At 37.8% G+C, this 19,448-nt stretch overlaps 2 protein-coding genes across 2 annotated transcripts in view; both read right to left on the bottom strand.

Moving 5' to 3' along the window:
* RAPGEF6 (Rap guanine nucleotide exchange factor 6) overlaps nucleotides 1–6,919 on the bottom strand; it is a 231,350-nt gene extending 224,431 nt beyond the window's left edge. The window contains exon 1 of the mRNA XM_004696982.2: nucleotides 6,723–6,919. Coding sequence (XP_004697039.1) covers nucleotides 6,723–6,791 — 69 coding nt within the window. The 5' untranslated portion in view covers nucleotides 6,792–6,919. The remainder of the gene's footprint in view (nucleotides 1–6,722) is intronic.
* Nucleotides 6,920–12,403: 5,484 nt separating this feature from the next.
* The window catches only part of FNIP1 (folliculin interacting protein 1), a 110,490-nt gene continuing 103,445 nt past the window's right edge, over nucleotides 12,404–19,448 (bottom strand). The window contains exons 16-18 of the mRNA XM_030888868.2: nucleotides 16,661–16,858; nucleotides 15,954–16,069; nucleotides 12,404–14,103 (exon numbers count right to left, since the gene is read on the bottom strand). Of these exons, the coding sequence (XP_030744728.1) occupies nucleotides 14,025–14,103; nucleotides 15,954–16,069; nucleotides 16,661–16,858 (393 nt within the window). The 3' untranslated portion in view covers nucleotides 12,404–14,024. The remainder of the gene's footprint in view (nucleotides 14,104–15,953; nucleotides 16,070–16,660; nucleotides 16,859–19,448) is intronic.

The following is a 19,448-nucleotide window of genomic DNA, read 5'->3' as shown; positions in this document are numbered from 1 at the left end:
TTCTACTCCCGCAAAGCATTACAGCCTCGGAAACCGAAACGAATAGTTCTACTCTGTCTCATAGGGTCACTGTGAGTGGGAATCAACTCAAAAGCAGTGACTTTCATAAACAGTGCTAGGATATTTTCAAGAGGTTAAAAAACTGTTTTTGTTTGGAGGGATGAAAAGGCTGTACAACCATCAGAGGGTCATGGAGGTCCTTTCCCCTTTTCCATTAGAGCCAAAATCACAAATGCAATACAACTGCTACCTTCATTTTCTTGGGTTTTATGCTCTTTAATCCACTAAAATCAGGCTCTTGCTTAATCAGTCCACAAAAATCAGGCAGAAACAATCTAAATGATTTCTCAGTTCTCACTTTTCTTGAACTTTCTATAGTGACTATAAAAAGAACAATTTTGAGACTGGGCTAATATTGTTTTTTAAAATAAAATTCAAGTGGATCCTTCCCAAATTGTTGAAGCTATTTAACAAGTTTACTGGAATACTGCTCCACAGGAAACAACAATTTTTTGTAGGTGGATCAGCATTTTAAGGCTGGTGGATACCTCAGAGGTGAGCCAATAGAAGGAACACCAACAACCTCAACAAATGAAGAAACTGGCTGAAGTCCACAAACTGGGGGAGATAGACTATAGGGCTGCGAGCAATGTGATAGCTACTCAAGTTGAGGGTCTCATGTGGTTCAGCATTTTCAATTTTAACTTTGAACTTCTTGGCCTCAGCAAGTAATTGTCTTAATGGGTTCCAAAAGCACTAGGAGAAGATGAATGCGCTAACCACTCATTCCATCAGTCTTTTATGCAGTATGTACACTAATGAAGATGTTTTATGGAATGAATCTCGACCCAAGTATTAGATTTATCACTGTGATTCAGAGAACAAGGTCTAATCAAAACAGTGCCTTCTAAGGGCACCGTGGGGCTACTTAAATTCAGGGCAGACAGGTCAGTTCAGAAGACTATGGCAAGTGATCAGTTGTTGTTTTTTTAATTCCAAAGGGGTAGTGTCTTGTTTTCTTGAAGGACACGGGACAATCACAGGAGCTTGTTATGAAGAAGTTTAAACAAATTTGAAAACTGCATTGGGGCGATAAAAGCCCAGAGAGGTAGTACCAAGTAATTATTTTCCATCACAACAACACACCTGCTCACTCTGTGAGGATAGCAGGGGCTGTCCTATAAGAATTTGTCCTATAAGAAACTACTCCAGTGTCTCTACAGTCCTAACTTACCCCTAGAGAGCACCTAAAAGGGACGTTATTGGAGTCCCTGGAGGACCCAGTGTTTTTGACTAGTGTTTTGACATGACATCCAAAGAACAGAGCTTTTTTCAGGGAAAGGTTAGAAAGACAGAAACACTGCTTTCTGAAGAGCACAGACCTAGATGGGGAGGACATGTTGAGAAAAAACAGCAACCCCTTTAAATATTTTTCTTTAATAAAGGTTTCTATGATTTGGCAGGTGCTCTGGTGGCTTAGTGGTTACATACTGGGTTGCTAACTACAGGAGGAGCAGTTTGAAACCATCAGACACTCTGCAAAAAGATGAGACTTTCTTTTCCAGGAAAGAGGTATAGTCCTGGAAACCCATAGGGCCAGCTGTACCTCGTCCTATAGGACTGCCGTGAGTTAGGATGGCAGTGAGTGAAGAAATTTTGCACCTTTTTTTTTCCTCCAGAGGAAAAAGGGCTTTTTAATTTATTTTACATTTTAAGTTTTATTGACATATAATCCACATACATTACATGTTAATGGTGTAAACATATTAAAAAGAGTGTGCAATCATCAACACAATCAATACTAGAACATTTTCTTCCTTCTTATAATAATTAATTCCCTATTTCCTTTCAACCTGCCCTGCCATGAACTAAGAAAGTATTAAGCCAATTACTGTTGTTACAGATTTATCTATCATGAATTCACATAAAGAAAAACATACCCCAAAAGTTAACAAGATGAAACACGGAGAAAATTCAATCTAAATGAACGTAGCAAATAAACAAAATTTAAATGGGTCAAAAAGGAGAACAAACGATAGTGTTAGGTCAAGGCACTAAACTCACAGCAACTCTATGCACAACAGAAGGGAACACTGTGCCATCCTCATAGTTGTTCTTATATTTGAGCCCATTGTTACAGCCACAGTGCAGCCACAGATAACAAGGTGTTAAATTTTACTCTAACTACATCTGCATTAATCCACTTTGCAGTGCACTTTGTCTGATAGCCACACTATTCACATGCCTGGGTCAATGGTCAGAAGGGATTCCAGAGGGGATTCTCTGGAAGCTTATTCAACTTTAGGATTCGGTAAATGGATTTTTGGCTTTCAGTATTACCTTTAGCTTTATGCAGCAATATCTTTTTTAATTACCACTATTATGGGTCTGACGCAAATGAATAAGAACAGTCAGTAAAAAATCAAGACAAGTTGCTGAATGAGATTACCCAGCATATAAAGTCAGCAACTGTAATGAACAAAACTCTTAATACATGAGAGCTTTTTTAAATACATGAGAGCTGTGTGCATTTCTAAAGATTGTGTTCTTTAATGTATTGGTTGCCATTTAGTATATACAAATCACAGTGTTAAGTATTTGAAGGTAGAGAGCTCCAACTTAAGAACAATTAGATCTTACATCCTGTCCCGGCTGAATATTCGACCTCAGAAAGGGAACACGGAAGATACCAGTGCTATAGCAAAATGTGGCAAAGAATTTAGGTGGTTGGCGGCTATCAGATAAAATAGCATCTGGAGTCTTAAAAGCATTTCTCCAAACAAGCAGCCATCTAAGTGAGATGTCAACTAAGTCCACTTGGAAGAAGCACACTATCATCAGTCACCAAAGGATTGGAATCCAAATAATCCGAAGTCGAAGTATCAGAGCCTAAATTGTGAGAATCTGATGTGCACAAGGCTATGGATGACAGTGGGAGCCCAAGATTCATTTACAGAACTACAGAGGCTATAAAAGCCTCTGGAGAATCCCACCCTATCTAAAATTGAGGAATGGACACAGAGTGCTTGGGAGAAATGAGTATAGAAGATCAAAGGCCTAAAACTGAGTTGTACAGTTAAAACTCTTGTCAGTAGATTCCCCCCCCTATGATGAAGGCTGGACCTGATCTGGTTCCCCAAATTTTATGTATTATTGGTTTGTATTGTTTGTTCATATTAGGAGAGCGTATCTCAGAAGTATTATGTCATTGGAGGTCACCCTACCCTCTTGAAGTTGTGTTATATGCTTTTCCGTTGTTTGGTGAAACCCATGATTGATGTAGAATAAGGGTTTCGGGGGAAGGGCGGTATAGTGGTGGCGGTGGGGTAAAAGGGCGATGATGTCAAGGAGTCCATGTACAAAAAAATGTCTGGAAACCAACTGTGGTAGCAATGGCACATTCTACTTGACATGACTGAACTATATAAAATGATATATGTATTATATACCAATACTTTTTTTTAAGTATTTGAAGGTAGAGAGAGGAATACACCTCTCTTAAAATAAGAGAATTTTAAGCGCAAGACATAGGGTCAATATGAATCAGAATTGACTCAACAGCAGTGGATATAAGGTGCAGAAGAAGGGTTACAGAAAGAATGCTATTGAATATGGACTTATTGGAGAAGCAGCCAAGTTCAATGTCTCAATTTTGACTGGCTTCTGTAGGCAAGAGTTCCTCTAAATAAAGGACTTCTCTAAGTAATGTCAGAATAACGCCCCTAAGTAAGTAAATTAATAACTTTTGCTGTTTTGGGACACCTAGCTTCCCACAGTACATTCAAGTCTAAAATGTTCCAGAAGGAAACTTGTAACATGATAAGGTAAACCTTGTGGCTAGCAGCCCGACATGTGACCCACTATTCCACCAATAAAAATTCCTCAAGGTGCCCTAGTAGAGCGGCTGGGTAAGCACTGGACTGCTAACCACAAGGGCCACAGCTCAAACCCATCAGCTGCTCCACAGGACAAAATTGAGGCTATCTGTTTCTGTAAATAGTCATAGTGTCAGAAACCTTATTTAGGATTGCTATGAGACTTGATGGTAGGGAGCTTTTTGTTTGTGTGTTTTTTAAAGGCTTCTTCATCCAGCTAACGAGTATGCCTTTCTTCTCCACTTCTTCCCCAATATCCAACCTTTCCTAATTTACATTCTTGTGATAATAAGGACTTGGGTTTGGCTCTGTTATGTCTACTCCTGCTTTCCATAAAGATAACTAACTATTCAGTCTTAATGTTTCAGGATAGACCATTTGGTCTCGGTATTTCATTTGGTCTCAGTATTTCATTTGGTCTTGGGTTGTCTGGAGACTTCCAGATAAAGAGTGAATGCATGGAAGGAAGAGAAAAAACAACACTTGTGGAATTGGTTTTTAAAAATAGAATGCTTTCTATCAACCCACAGTGATACTAGGATGATCATAGGTAAATTAACATGGGATTATAAGTACAGTTTCAAAAGGAGAGTATTATAAAGTGACAGAATTCGTTTTGCTTCTATTCAAAGATCAGGATCCCCAGTAAAAAAATTGGATCATCATAGCTTCAATTACAACTTGAATATATTTCATCATCTCTCAAAAAGTCAGCCCCAAACTACTAAATATTTACTTTGTAAAACGCTATAAATCTGAAAAACTCAGGAAGAACCAACTAAAGCACTTAATTACACTTCAATATAAACCAAAATTCCAAAGTCACTACTACTGAGTCGGTGTCAACCCACGGTGACTTTACAAGACTGGTTTGAACTACACGAGTGAATTTCTAAGACTGTAACTCTTTTTTTTTTAATTAAATACTTTTATTGGGGGCTCTTGACTATAACTCTTCACAGGAATAGAAAGTCTAATCTTTCTCCTGAGGAGCAGTTGGTGGTTTTGAACTGCTAACATAGCGGGTCAAAGTCCAATGTGTTAACACTATGCGACCAGGGCTCCTTACTTTAATGTAAAGGAAACAAAAATCCTTATAACTGCACTAATTGACAACATCATGATAAAAGTAGAAAAGACTGAACTTGTCAAGGATTTCATTTTACTTGGATCCACAATGAACACTCATGAAAATAGCAGTCAAGAAAACAAATGACAACTGCTGACATTGGGGCAATCTAGTGTACACGACCTCTTAAAGTACTGAAGAGTGGGATGTAACTGAGGACTAATTGCCTCAAATGCATGTGAAAACTGGGAAACTAACAAGACCATCAAAGAAGAACTGATGCATTTGAATTACAGTGCCAGTGAAGAACACCAACAGTGCCATGGATTGCCAGAAGAATAAGCAAATTTGTCGTGAAGTCCTGGTGGCATAATGGTTACATGCTGGGCTTCGATCTACAAGGCCAGCAGTTCATACTACCAGCTAGCAGCTCCTTGGGAGAAAGATGAGGATTTCTATTCCCAGAAGCAGTTACAGTCTCAGAAATGCCCTACCCTGTCCTCCAGGGTCACTTTGAGTCAGCATCAACTTGATGGCAAGTGTGTGTGTTTGTGTACTGAAGTACAGCCAACGTGCTCCATAAAAGTGAAGATGGTGAGACTATCACATAGTTTGGACATGGCTCAGGAGTGACCAAACCCTGGAAAAATGTATCATGCTTGGTTAAGTGGAGAGTCAGTTTTTTTAAAAAAGGAAACACTCGAGATGGATTGACACAGTGGCTGCAACAATGGACTCAAACATGACAATGGGTAGAATGGCACAAGACTGGGCAGTATTGGCCACAGGATCACAACAAATCTGAACGGACTCACTGGCACCTACACCACCAACAATAAACAAGGCAATCTTATCAACCTACATGCATACCAATTATTATAGAAAATTCTTTCTAAATTAGGAAAACTCTGCACCCCTAAATCTAAATACTCTTTAACACAAACATGCAGAGCTAGGAGGTCAGAGTTAAGAGGCTGAAATAAGTCTTCAGATTAAATGACAATCTTTAATCTGATTCATTAGTGTAAGTCAAATTTCAAAAGTTTTAAATCCAACCACAAAACATTGTAAAATTCCCCACAATTTTACAGCCTGAGAGGGAATTTCCAGATTATTCTTTAAGCATGCAGTATGCACCACAGAATTCATCTTCGGACTGGATGTAAAGTTTCCAATTAACTTTTGACATTTTTACCTTCTGTTAATCAAAACAAACTCACAGCCAACGACTGAATTCCAACTCACAGCGACCCTAAAGGGCACAGCAGAACTGCCCCATAACGTTTCCAAGACTGCCGCCTCTTTCTCAGGCAGAGCGCTGGTGGGTCTGAGCTTGTGGGCTGGGATCACCAACTTTTCGGTTTGCCACCCGAGCTCTCTGACAACGGTGCCACCAGAGCCCCTTACTTCAGGTACTTGTAAACTTAAAACTTCTACTTCAAATTTCCAAGTCTTCCTGAATCTACTTCAAGTAAATCGCACTTCGAGACCCCCAATTTACCGGCAGAAAGTAAAAATCACTAAGAGGACTTTCTTATCAAAGAAATTAGGAAGCGCCGGCCAAGGAAGTGTGCACCGGGAAAGCTGCACGGAAGGCAGGAAAGGTGGAGCACCGCTCCAATGCCCCACCCGCGAGAAGGGCCCGGGTCAAGACTGGGGGTATAACTCAGCAGCAGGTGCGACTTTCTGGCACTAGGACAGTCGCCGCGGGCTTCGGACCGACCAAGGGATGTCATTGGCGGGGCGACAGGACGCGCGCCGGGGTCGAGCGACCTTACCTCGGGGGTCCGCTCCGGAGGCTTCTTCTTCAGCGCCTGCCTAGTGCCAGAGTCCACGGGTGAGTTCATGGCCGCAGCCCCGGCCGTCTTGCTTCCCAGCCTCACCTTCAGCCCACCCTAAGACCCATTCACCCCAGCTCGAAAAGAGTCTACTTCTGAAGAAGAGGACATCCGAGCGTTTCGGGGTCAGTGTTCAAGCAAACATCCCTTCACAACGCCCGCCCTGGGCTTCAGCCCACGCGCGACTGGCCAGAAAGAAGCCCGCGCGGGGGGGGGAAGCCTTGGGAGCCTGAATGGGAGAGTGCGCATGCGCAAGCACGCAAACGGGCGCCTCACAGAGCGACTCTACAGTGACGTAAGAATTGGGCGGTTCCGGGTAAAACCTTTCCCAACCCCTTGCATGAGACTTAATACTATCTCGCGAGACTTCGTCTAGAGCGTGTCACGTGATCTCCTGCAAAGTTGCGGCTTCTGCAGCTCCAGCTTCGTGAGGGAGGGAGGGAGGGAGGGGGCGGGCCGGAAGCACTGTGGGTTTGAGCAGTAGTCATTTGTTGAGGCAGATGCGTGCGGAAGGCTTTTGGGGTGGAGAAAACTGTTGCTGCTATGATCCGGAAGCCCTGGGCGTGACCAAGACTTGAGGCCGAGCGTCCGCGATTTGGAGGAAGTTGAAGCTACCATCCGCAAAGTAAGGCAGTTCATGTACTTTCTCCTGATTACTTCTCCTACAAAGAATCTCTTGTGAAAGTGGCCGGCCGAAAAGTGCTCGTTCTGCACAAAACAGAAGTCAAAGAATCGTAACAGAGAAAGCACGTTCGTGGCATTGAAGCGGTGGGCGGCCTCAGTACCTGCTGATTACTGGATCTAGGTCGGCAGTTTCCACAGAACCACGCAAATTGAGAACCAATGTCCAGGGCAGCTTCTTCCTTCCACCCCTTCCCCCGACCGAGCAGTAGGATTTAGGTGGTTTGCACTCTGGAGTGACAACCTGCGCGATATGTTTTACATTATCTGTTTCCCAACAGAGCGAACAAAGCCAATTTTCACTTTGGTGGTCCAAAACCAGATCACTCCTAGGGGCAATCTCACAGCTCAACAGTTAAGGCCACTGATGGAATTTTGGCATCCAGCATTCAGAAACACACAGCCCACATTAGAGATAACGCAGGCACGTCCTTTTCGCTGAACCTTTGAGGGCAATGACTACATGTATAAGTCTCTCACAGCAATTCGCATAGTTCACTAAACAGCTAAATGATTTCTGACATGCTTTTCAAATAAAGACTGATTCACAGTTTATTCTTTATTGTAAAGTAATAAAAGGTAAAGGTTAGTGCAGACTGTAACACTTTCTTGTAATGATAGCTGATGTTAATAGGATTGTGTTTTCCAGTGGGCCTTCGTTTTGTCCAAACTGAATTTTTCCAGTTTAAGACAAAAACTTCCATCAGGGAAGTTGTAGCTTTGCCACTCAAGGAAAAAAATAAATGTGCAAAGATGACCTTATGTTCCAGATGATCCATTTTTGTTCATCACATTTAACAAGCATAAGCATAGCCATAGGGTAGGCCCAGGATCACAGATTAATCCATTCTTCAACATTTCCAGAGCTACGTCAATACTTTGGAAGATGAAAAACATCTGCTGACTAGGTAATGAAAGTATGACTATCATGCACTTGAACTTTTAGGGTCAGACCAGAAAATTACATAATTCATGGGCAGCACTTAGATGTCTGCACAATTCAAGCATTTTTGGTTACTTTACTGCTAGGATATTAAGTGATTTCTGTAAACCCCTTGATTCATTCTTGAACAATTTGATGGTTATTTATTTTCATGCTATTTCCCCCCCACCTATAACAATTCAGAAATATGAACTCTCACAAACAGCTGATTTGTGAAAAACACTTAAAAACTAGTAATGCTGAAATTTCACATACTCTATGATAGCAAAGTCCTGCATGCAGAACCTGAACAGACCAAGAGGGAACAGAACAAGGGATACTGCTTGGCTTAAAAGTATCTTTAACCATACTTATTCAATCTGTATGCTGAGCAAATAATCTTGAGAAGCTGGATTATATGAGGAATGGGATTCCATATTACTGGGTTATTTAAAATTTGTGATACGCAGATACAACCTTGCTTTATGAAAGATGATCAAAGACTACGACACTATGTATTACACATTAACATAAAGACAAAAACTCTCAGACCAATAAGCAACATCATAAGCAGAAAAAAATACTAAATTGGTTGAGATAGCATTTTACTTGGATCCACAATCAATACTGATAGCAGGGACATGAAATCAAATGACATACTGTATTGGGTAAATTGATGGGATTTCTATGTGGATATTCTATCACAGACAACATTACACTTCTAGACAGACCTTGAAATGTCCTTTTGGACAATGAAAACGACTTTGCTCTTAAATTTGCCATTCTCGGCATTGTAAACTGAGTATCTGAGAATGGCCAATACCAGTCCATTTCAGCTTACTAATGTTCTGAATATCAATCTTTATACATTCCATTTATTTTTCACAACTTCCAATTTTCCTGGATTCATACTTCATACATTACAAATTCCAATGACTAATAAATGTTTGAAACAGTGTCTTATTTTGAATCAGGTCCAATAACAAACGAAGGACCTGAGTTGTTTTTTTTGGTCAACTCTACTTAAGGAAGCTCTTCCTCAATTGTGCTTTCAATGCATCCCTACTTACCAGGCACATCTTCTGGCAGTATCTCTGACAAAGTTCTACTATTCATAAGGTTTTTTGTATCTGATAATGCTCCCTAGCTACTCATAAGGTTTTCAGTGGCTAGTTCCTCAGAAATGGACAGCTTATTCCTTTTTCATATCTGTTGTCTGGAAGGTCTACTGAAACATGTCCACTTTGGATGCCTTTCCTGGTATTTCAAAATCAGTGGTATAGCTTTCAGCATCACAACATGCAAGCCACAACAGTATGACAAACTGACAGACAAGTGATGGCTTCAACAATGGTGCTGATAAAATTAGGTCTCCAGCTACAGACGAATGAAACAGGGTTCATACCTCACCCACATAAAAACGAACTCATCAAAGACCTAAATGTTAACACTTGAACTAAAGATCACCAATGAAAAAAGACAAACTTAAGAGCCCTAATACATGGCATAAACACTATCAAATCTAGAGCAACAGCTGAAAACAAATGACGTGGACCTCCTGAAGAAAAGACATGTATGTGCATCAAAAGAGTAAAGAGATCCCACAGACTGGGGGCGGGTTGTGGAATATTAGACAAGGGACTGATCTCTAAAAACTATATAAAACTAACACATCAAAGAACAGAAACCAGAGGGGAACGGAAACAGTGGTCGGAGTGAGATTTGAAATAATTAACAATCTATAATCTATCGGGGCCACGAGGGTTGTGGGGTGGAGGTGGTAGGGAGGCAAAAAAGGAGGAGCTGATCCTAAGGGCCCAATGGAAAGTAAATATCTAGAAAAGAATGATAGAATACATGTACGAATATGTCGGATCCAATTGATGTATGGTTTGTAACAAGAGTTGTAAGAGCCCCCAATAAAATGGGGAAAAAAGAAACAAAAAATAAATAAAACTAACACATCAGCAAGTAAAAGACAAAGCAGTTCAACTGATAAATGGGCTAAAGATATGAACAGACAATTCACCAAAGAAGACATCCAGGTGGCTAGCAAATGTGAAGAAATACTTTCGATGACTAGCCCCAAGAGATGAAAATCAAAGTAGCTATGAGCTATCAACCCACACTGACAGGGGAAGCAAAATTAAAAAAAAAAGAAAACTTCTGGTATGGAAAGATTGGAGCCCGCATACACTGATGGGGTAAAACTAAAACTACTACACAAATGCAGCATGGCCTGTCCTCCAACAAATGGGAATAGAAATACTACATAAACCAGGAATTACTCAGAAAAGTAGATCTGTATGTATGTAGGAATGACTTTGGACATGTCAGGAGAGACCAGTGCCTGGATGAAGACATGCTTGGTAGAAGGTCAGCAAGAAAGATGGTCAAGCTTCAACAAGAGTCTAAAACAGCGGCTGCAACAATGTGTGGATGGTATAGGAACAGAGAATGTTTCATTCTGTTGTACATAAGAGGTCACAATAAAGTCAGAGCTGACTCAACAGTATCTAACAACATCAAAGAGTACAGTCATTTGCATTGGATTCAATGTGCTTAGCTTCTACATAGCTTCAGGTAGGCTTCAGGGGATTGTTCATTTGCTTTCATGAAATCATTTAAAGAAAATGTCAACTTCTCATTTGCAGTATATATAAGAATATCCTAGAAGCTTTTTGTTTTGTTAGTTTGCTTTTCATAAAAACATATTAGTAACAGCCAATAATTGCTGGGCAATTGCCCTATACTTGGCATTCAGCATTACACTTGATCCTCTCAGCAAGCTAATGAAGTAGACTCTAGTAAATTACTGGTACAGAAATCGTGCATTAGAGATGGGCAACTTGAACAAGGTTAGAGGCCTCACAGTGTCTGTTGGGGCACAAAGGTGTTCTGACATCAAGCGCACAATACTACATATAGCGGAAGAAATGAAAGAAAGACCAACATCACACAGCAAATTGACATGTGTATTTATTGCACAAATTTCCCCCTTGAACTGGGAGGTTATTATAATACAAGTGCACATTTGAGAAATGTATACCAAACAGGGAACAAGTATATACATTTTATATATTTGATCATCTGAATAACTTAGAGAAAGCAGAACACTCATAGTCAAGACATTTACCATAAGTAGGCATTGTGTAGAATCTGGGGGGGGGGGGTTCTGTTTGTATGTTTTTTAATGAGCAGCCCCAGTATATGCCACTTGCAATAAAATGAAATCTGTGCTAATATGTTTATTGCACTTGAAATTTTTAAACTCAAAATTAAGACATATTAATAAGAGTCAGGAATAAAATCAGTTAGTTTATATACAAAGAAACTGTAATTTCAATTCTATCACGTAAAAGATCCCTTTTTCATTTCCTTTTGCAACAAACAGGTTTTTAAATATATATATATATATGTGTGTGTGTATATATATATATATATATATATATATATATATATCAGACATCTGTCTGTACCAAAAGAAGCTGAAAAAATTATTTCCAAACAGGTGAAAACTACACATTCACCACAATGACCACACTTTAAAGAATAGCAAATCACTTCTTGGACTTTGGGGAAGGAAAGAATGACTATGAAGAAGGTAGCAGAACTTACTGAGGTTCAGATATTATAAAACTCAGGAATCCTGTAAGGATTAATGATTCTATAAGAAATGAGAGGCCTTTTCCTTCCCAGCAAAGCTTAGTTTTAAAAATAACAGCATAAACCATTCTTTTGATTAAGAACCAAATTTCTTATTTGGGAACTTATTAGAGGTTTCCAATAAATAGGGTTGAAAACAATTTTGATAATTAGTTTAAAAAATAAAACAGTCATTAACAGACATTATCTGACACCTTACACATTATTCTGAGCTATAATCAAAATTTTCCCTGGCAGTGAAAATAATGTTCAATGACCCACATATAAATGTTTCTGTATTCTGAATTCTGTTGCTGAATGGAATAAAAAATAATTAAGCCAAAGAAAATATATCCATAAACACTCTTTGGCAGTAAGTCATCCATGGGAGACTTAGGTACTAGCTGGAATCAGCTGATAGGATACAGTGGCCAAATTAATTTTGGACACATCAATTCCAGGTTTACATTCCATTAAAGCAACTATTTCTTCTTTGCCTACTTTGAGATCTCTTAAATACAGAGCGAAAACAAAATATGACTCAACACTATAAATTCCATGTCAAAGAGTAAGTAAACCAAGAAATTTCCTACTAATTACTGAAAATTTAAATAGCAAAAATGGGTGTTACACTTTAAAATGTGTTTAGTAATGAAATGAGTAGTTTGTACTCATTTCAACTGATCAGTTATGATGAAAATAATCAATGAAAGCAGAAACCAACTTCTAGCATTAGAAGTACCTTGACTAGATAAGCGGAGAATAAACTATACTGTAGTATTCCAAGTAAACTGAGGTAGTAGAGCATATTGGAAACTATCTACCCATCTGACTATTTACATTACTTACAAGATTTTGGTTCCATTATTAGCCTTTCATCAAAGCAACACTATAGTATATACAAAGACAGTATCAAATGAAGTGTGGAAATCTGGTGGGGGTAGGGGGAAATACAAACAGTTCTTGGAAGAGAGGAGGCTAATAAATGCCAGAATTTACAGAAATGAGAGTAACTTTAAAATTTATGAGTTCCACTAATGTAAGCTAAATATTTTGAAACAGTGAAACATTCAGCTCCTAGAATTCAAGAAGCTGATACCAAAAGCAAGGGCCTTGGCTACCTGAGCACTTGTAAGGAAAATAGTATTTTTGCCAATGCTTTCGTGTAATTTTAAATTCTGATTCTTAGTTTTAAAATTAGACATCAAATATGTAAATATTAGTATTTATAAGAATTAGCTTATTGGTATAAACACAACAAATGGTATAAAGTAGTACTCTTAATTTGGGGAACCTATATCCCATGGCCTTACAAAAGATTTGCTTCATGTGTATTTTTGAATGTGTTGAACAGGAAAATCACCAGAAAGTAACATTACACACAATTAATACTAATTTAAAATATATATTAAAAACATCGTATTTACCAATCATGTATTTTACCTTTGCTTTTTTAAAAAATAGATACATATGTACACTTAAGCAGTAATATAACATATTTACATTTATTATTGAGTTTGTTATAATTAATAGAATGTTAAAAATAGCCGGAAATTAGCTACCTTGAATTGAAATCAAGAAATAATCAAGAGTAACAAGGATCTTGGTACCTTAGGAATAAGAATTAAATGATAATTTCCAGCCATTGAGGCATGAGACAGTTGCTATTGATAAATTATGTAAATTTCATAGTGATCATATGAAATTTACCCATGTTACTCGTTGTTGTGAACTTTGACATTTTTTTATTTTTTCCCCCAAATTACTTAAGCTGCTTTAGTCTTTTGGTTAAAAATCTACCACCCAAAAGTCTAATTATACAGAAAAAGTCATGAGATGTTCATTGAGTACGAAATGCTATACAGGAATAACAAAGGGACTGACTCATGCAGATGGAAGATTATCAGAGAAAAAGAAATATCACATGATGTGCCTGCTTCTGTGGTTTTGACTTTAACTTTTTTCTAAAATTATTTTCTCAATCTTTAGATATTTTAAAGAAGAATCTGGGCAACATATGGAGAGTGAGTGCTTGCTACAGCCGCCAGAAGAGGAAGATCACTGGATTCAATCCTGAAACAAAGGAGGAAAAAAAATCTCAATACAAACTTTTAATACTTAGGACACCTCTACCATAGGCAATGATCTTTATACCTCAGCAGCCAGGGTACCTTAATCAAGACAAAAAATTCAAGAGAATTGAAGAGTTTACAACATATATAATAAAAATTAGTGGTTTTTTTCTAAAATAAAACTTTAATTTACTTCATATAATATACTGTATAAATTACATTACACAAAAGGTAATCAATGTCTTTTCAATAAGCAAAACTTAGAACCTCAGAAACCCAGAGTTAGCCAAAATCATGGATGTAAGAAGGGGTCTCAGTGATACAGTAGTGAACTGTGCATTAGGCCAAGGGATAGTTTGGGAAATACAAATTACCATATTAATAATGTGCACCCAGATGATGGGGTACAGATTTTTCTACTACAAATGTACTGGAAGCTTCTGAAAACGATATCCTGCCACAAGTAATGTACAGGGGGGAAAAAATGACCAATGGCATAGAAAAAGTAACAGACTCACTCTTGGTTAGAAAATTTGAATGACGTTAGGTGCCATTTTTCATTTAGTAACAGTTGGAAAAAATGTACTTCTCATTGTGAGAATTTATACACATACTTTCTGAATGGCATTTAGTATTATCTATCGACATATTTACACCATTAAAATTTTTATACACATGCCCTTTTACCCAAACCTTTACTTCAAAAATATTATCCTATAATTTTCAACGGTTTATATTCATTGCAGCATTTGTCTATAACAGCAAAAACAAAAGTGAAATGATCTTAAGTCAACCACATTATTGAATGCTATACAATCATTTAAAAGAATAAAAACGATTTAGAGTATATGAACAAATATTCAAGATATATTAAAAGGTATGCTGTATAATGACATATCAAGAGTTTTATTTGGGTATGGGTTTGAAGTTGGAAGAAAAAACAGCTGTTTTTCATTTTATGCCAAAATGGTCTGTGAACTTTATTTATATGTTCATTCTCTCTCACTCACACACACATACACCCCTTTACCCGCCCCTCTCAAAAATAAATATTCTCATATCATTCTGTATTATTTCTCAAGCCAAAACTCAGGAACTAGAGAAAGACCAGTAGTCTCAATTTCTTACTTGCTCTACTCGTATGCAACATCTGGCATATTTAAATTCCACAGCCATCCATTTCCAATCTGGGTCTACTGTTTGTACATTATTGGGTGACAATAAAAACTAAACAATATTAGTGAAAGAATTTAATATACAGTTTTTAATATACAGTACTTTCTTACTGATGTTGGCCCTTTCTCTCAATAAGAGCACGATGATTAAAGTTCTAACTTGATTTTTTAACTAGCATTTCAAAAAAGGACACACACAAATATAGACTCATAGACACAAGAAAAATGTCCATTAACATAAAGACGTGTGTGCGTGCGCACACATACACACACACACACACACAAGTCAAGCCCACTGCTGGCAAGGAGAGCTATCTTACTGTTCTTCCCTCAGTTAGCATTTTAGGTAACTACAGGGTAAGACAGACAATATACATTTATGAGGAACAGGTACAGTGAAAGAGTTTCCAACGTCTATGGGAAAATTTCATTATCTTTTAATTCTACTTTTCCATGAACATCCTGAAGCCACTTATGTCCATAATAAACTGTCATCCACAGAGTATTGTAACTTCCATTAGCTTATCTTTAGGGCACAGCAGAGGCTGAAAATGATGAATTTACAACAGATGGCAAAGACCATTAGGAGAAGTATAAAAGGGAAACTCTGAGGAATATTCCTTGCCCACAGCAGAAAAATGAAAAAAAGTGAAGCCAAAAGGAAATCAGAACATACCCCAGAACCACTCCTAGCTCCTTGACGTGAACTCGCATCTGCCCTCTCAGATACTCAGAAAGCATTTTGCTCTTGAAGTATAGCTCCTGTAACCGGTCTTCAAGGTGCATGACACACTGCAGTGAAGGGAAAAACAACCACGTCAGAATATATTTTCTAACTCTTGAGTTCCTGCACATTCCAAGGCATCATGTGTTTGACAATTATACTTAGTCATTCCAACATGAACTAAAATTTGGAGCACATTTTTACAGCATGTAGTTTTAGCCAAGGAAATATATAAACATTTTATCTGGCTCATATGAAATATGAGCTCCTACAGAGATTTTAAACCATCTTAAAGTTCTCACAACAAGAGAAAGAAAGAACGCAGGCTGAAAGTTAGAAATGCTGCTTTCAATAAAAGGCAATTAGAATTTCAAAGAAAAAACAATCAGAATCCCAACATGACACCCAGGATCCAGAACGCACTAACATTCCGTACAAAGACTAGGGACCCTGCAGGATCATATTCCATATAAGTTATTAGTCAGGTATTGAGAGCAAAAACTTGAAACTGCTGAAATCATAAAACACAAAGATATGTATACATACCTTCTTTCAGAAAATCAATGATGAGGCTAGCAGGAGTAGTTAATGTAGGAACACTCTAAATAGAGTTTGGTAACCTATCAGGGTTAAGTATTTCAAGTTTTACACATACTTACAAAATTTGGAGATAGATTATGTTTATAAAGCTGAAGAGTGGAATGAAGCAGGTTGGAAACAAGACTGGAAACCAATACTTCCTTTCCCAATTTATTATCTGTCATTCGTCTCTGGCTACTGGCCACTTGAACAGTCCATTTATCCATATCTGCTATAATACAGACAGCTTCTGCTATTGGTTCATCTAGCACTGGATGCTGCAAAGAAATGAATTCATCTTATAAGAAAATGGGAGTTTTCAATGAAAATGCTAGTGAGCGGAGAGGGAGGGAAAAAAAGAACTGATCCCAAGGGCTCAAAAGAATGTAAATGTCTAGAAAAGAACGAAGGACTATATGTACAAATATGTCAGATACAATTGATGTATGCTTTAATAATAAAATGTGCTTTATCTTTAAATGGAAATATGACAGGGAAAGAAAGATTAGTAAGCCCAGTTATTAAAGGCAGAGGCCATATACCTCTTCCTTCTAACCATAGTGGAACGAATTACAGAGCAACAGACCTGGGTCCACTATATAAATGCTTTGTAAACTCTGTAATGCAAATTCTTTTCTATTTGTATTACTCCTTGTTCATATTTCAGAGACAGTACAGCACAAGAATTTTATTCATAACTTAAACAAATGCACACCATAACTGAATTATAGGTCTACAACTTCCTAAGTAACTAAAAATCCTTTATAAGCCATATCTAAAATACAGGCATGACAATAATATCTTAAAGGATTATTACTAAGATTAAATGAGAAAGTGCATTGAAGTTCCTGGTACATAACAAGTCTGCAATAAATACTAAATGCTACTGCCATTACTACTTAAAGTAATTAATAAGTCAAAACTATTATAAACCGAAAATCTCTTTGTCCTCAGCAGGACACAGCAACCTCTTCCAATGCCAGACTTCTGTAGTGAAGTATAAGGAAGGATTTTTTTGAGGGCAACAGTACAGATGGAGCACCAAACAAGATTGCCTAAAGAAGTAACTCAATACAGGTAAAGCACCAATGAAACACACAACACTCCTCTGGTTCCTTGAGTCTTCCTCACCCCCCACTATCATGACCCTCATACTATCTTTCACTGTGGGCTACACCTGAGTATGTACACAGGTACAGTATGTACACGACACATGGAAACCAGGAACAGGAATGGGAGTAGCAATACTAGGAGGGTAGGGGGAAGGTGGGGTGAGGAGGTAAGGAAGGGAGAACCAATCGCAATGATTGACACATAACCACCCCAATACAGTGAACCCTCGTTTATCGCAGTTAATCGGTTCTAGACCCTACCGTGATAAGTGAAATTCCGCGAAGTAGGATTCCTTATTTGTAAATCAAATATTTTCGTAGAGCATAGAGGACATGAAAAAACACCCTTTAGTCACCATTACACTCGTATTACCCAATTTATTAAACGAAAAAGGGAAAATACAGTAAAACATTTTGGACGTTACAATTATCATTTATTATTTATTATATTATTTATGGCATCTAGTTTACAGTATTACATATTTCACATACAGTATTATTATACATAGTTCTTACAAATACTGTAATCAAGAGCCTATGAAATGACTTAAGGGATGTACTCTACAGGTGGGTCGCCGTCTTTTTCCTCTGAAGGAGCGGGTGTAGGCAATGGGTGCTGTTACGCAAAAACCGCAATAGAGTAAAGCCGCGGAAGTCGAAGCGCGAAGTGGCAAGGGTTCACTGTACATCCCTTGGGGGGGGGGGTGAACAACAGAAACTGTGGGAGAAGGGAGTAAGCAAGAGGTGTAAGATATGAAAATAATAATAATGTATAATTTATCAAGGGGCCCAGTGGGCCCAAGGGCTCAACAGAAAATAAATGTTTAGAAAATGATGGAAACATATATGTACATATGTGCTTGATAAAATTGATGTATGGATTTTTAAAGGAGCTGTAAGAGCGTTCAATAAAATGTTTGTTTATTTTTTATAAAAAGAAGTAACTCAATAAATACTGAGCATAGTGTCAGGCACTGGGAAAGCAGGGTTAAAAAGAAACAGATATGGATCCTTTGCCCTAAAGGACAAATATGAGTACCATCAACTAAAAGAAATTCTCCCCTCTGAAGCAATAAATTATTTTGTATATTTCTCAGCGTTAATTGCTCTGCTTTGTGCTTAAGCACATCCATTACTGCATAAATAAATGGATATCTGAAAAAATTTCTTTTTCATCTTCTTTTAAGCATTATCACTAAATTCAGAACATAGGTTAGTAAATACTTATGTGACATTAAAAGATCTAAAAGATCACCCAAAATATTTTTTAAATATGAAGAACATGAGTTGTGTTAATCTTGCTTCAAAAACTTTTGTTTTCATATATATCTACCATAATTTCCCTGATATATAATAAAATACTAACAATTTAAAATTCTAAGTAACTTTTTGCAGCCAGAGAAAATCTATCAACATTTCTGGTGAACAATTAAGTGACTGCTCATTTGCTGAGCCATTATTTTCTCATTCATGACTTCCCAGTTGGTTTTCTCCATTCTTTCACAAAACTTTAGAGTACTAAAGTGACACACAGAAAAAAACCCCACAAAATTCAACCATCATAGTTGGAGGCTTCGATAATTTACTTTCCATAATTGATAAAACAACTAGGTAGAAAATGGCAGCATGCTGCTGTGATAGGATTATATCTATCTGCCTTCAAGGAAATCCAATCAATACAACAACTATTCCAATGTTTGTAGCAACCACAAAAGCTAGTGATGTAAATGCTTACTCCTCGCCCCCACTATCATGA

This window comes from Echinops telfairi, unplaced genomic scaffold (genome assembly GCF_000313985.2).
Source record: "Echinops telfairi isolate 266 unplaced genomic scaffold, ASM31398v2 ScPeMD7_7469;HRSCAF=8507_1, whole genome shotgun sequence".
Taxonomy (NCBI): Eukaryota; Metazoa; Chordata; class Mammalia; order Afrosoricida; family Tenrecidae; genus Echinops; species Echinops telfairi.
The sequence above is the reverse complement of the archived record's forward strand: the minus strand, read 5'-3'. Positions and strand labels throughout refer to the sequence as shown.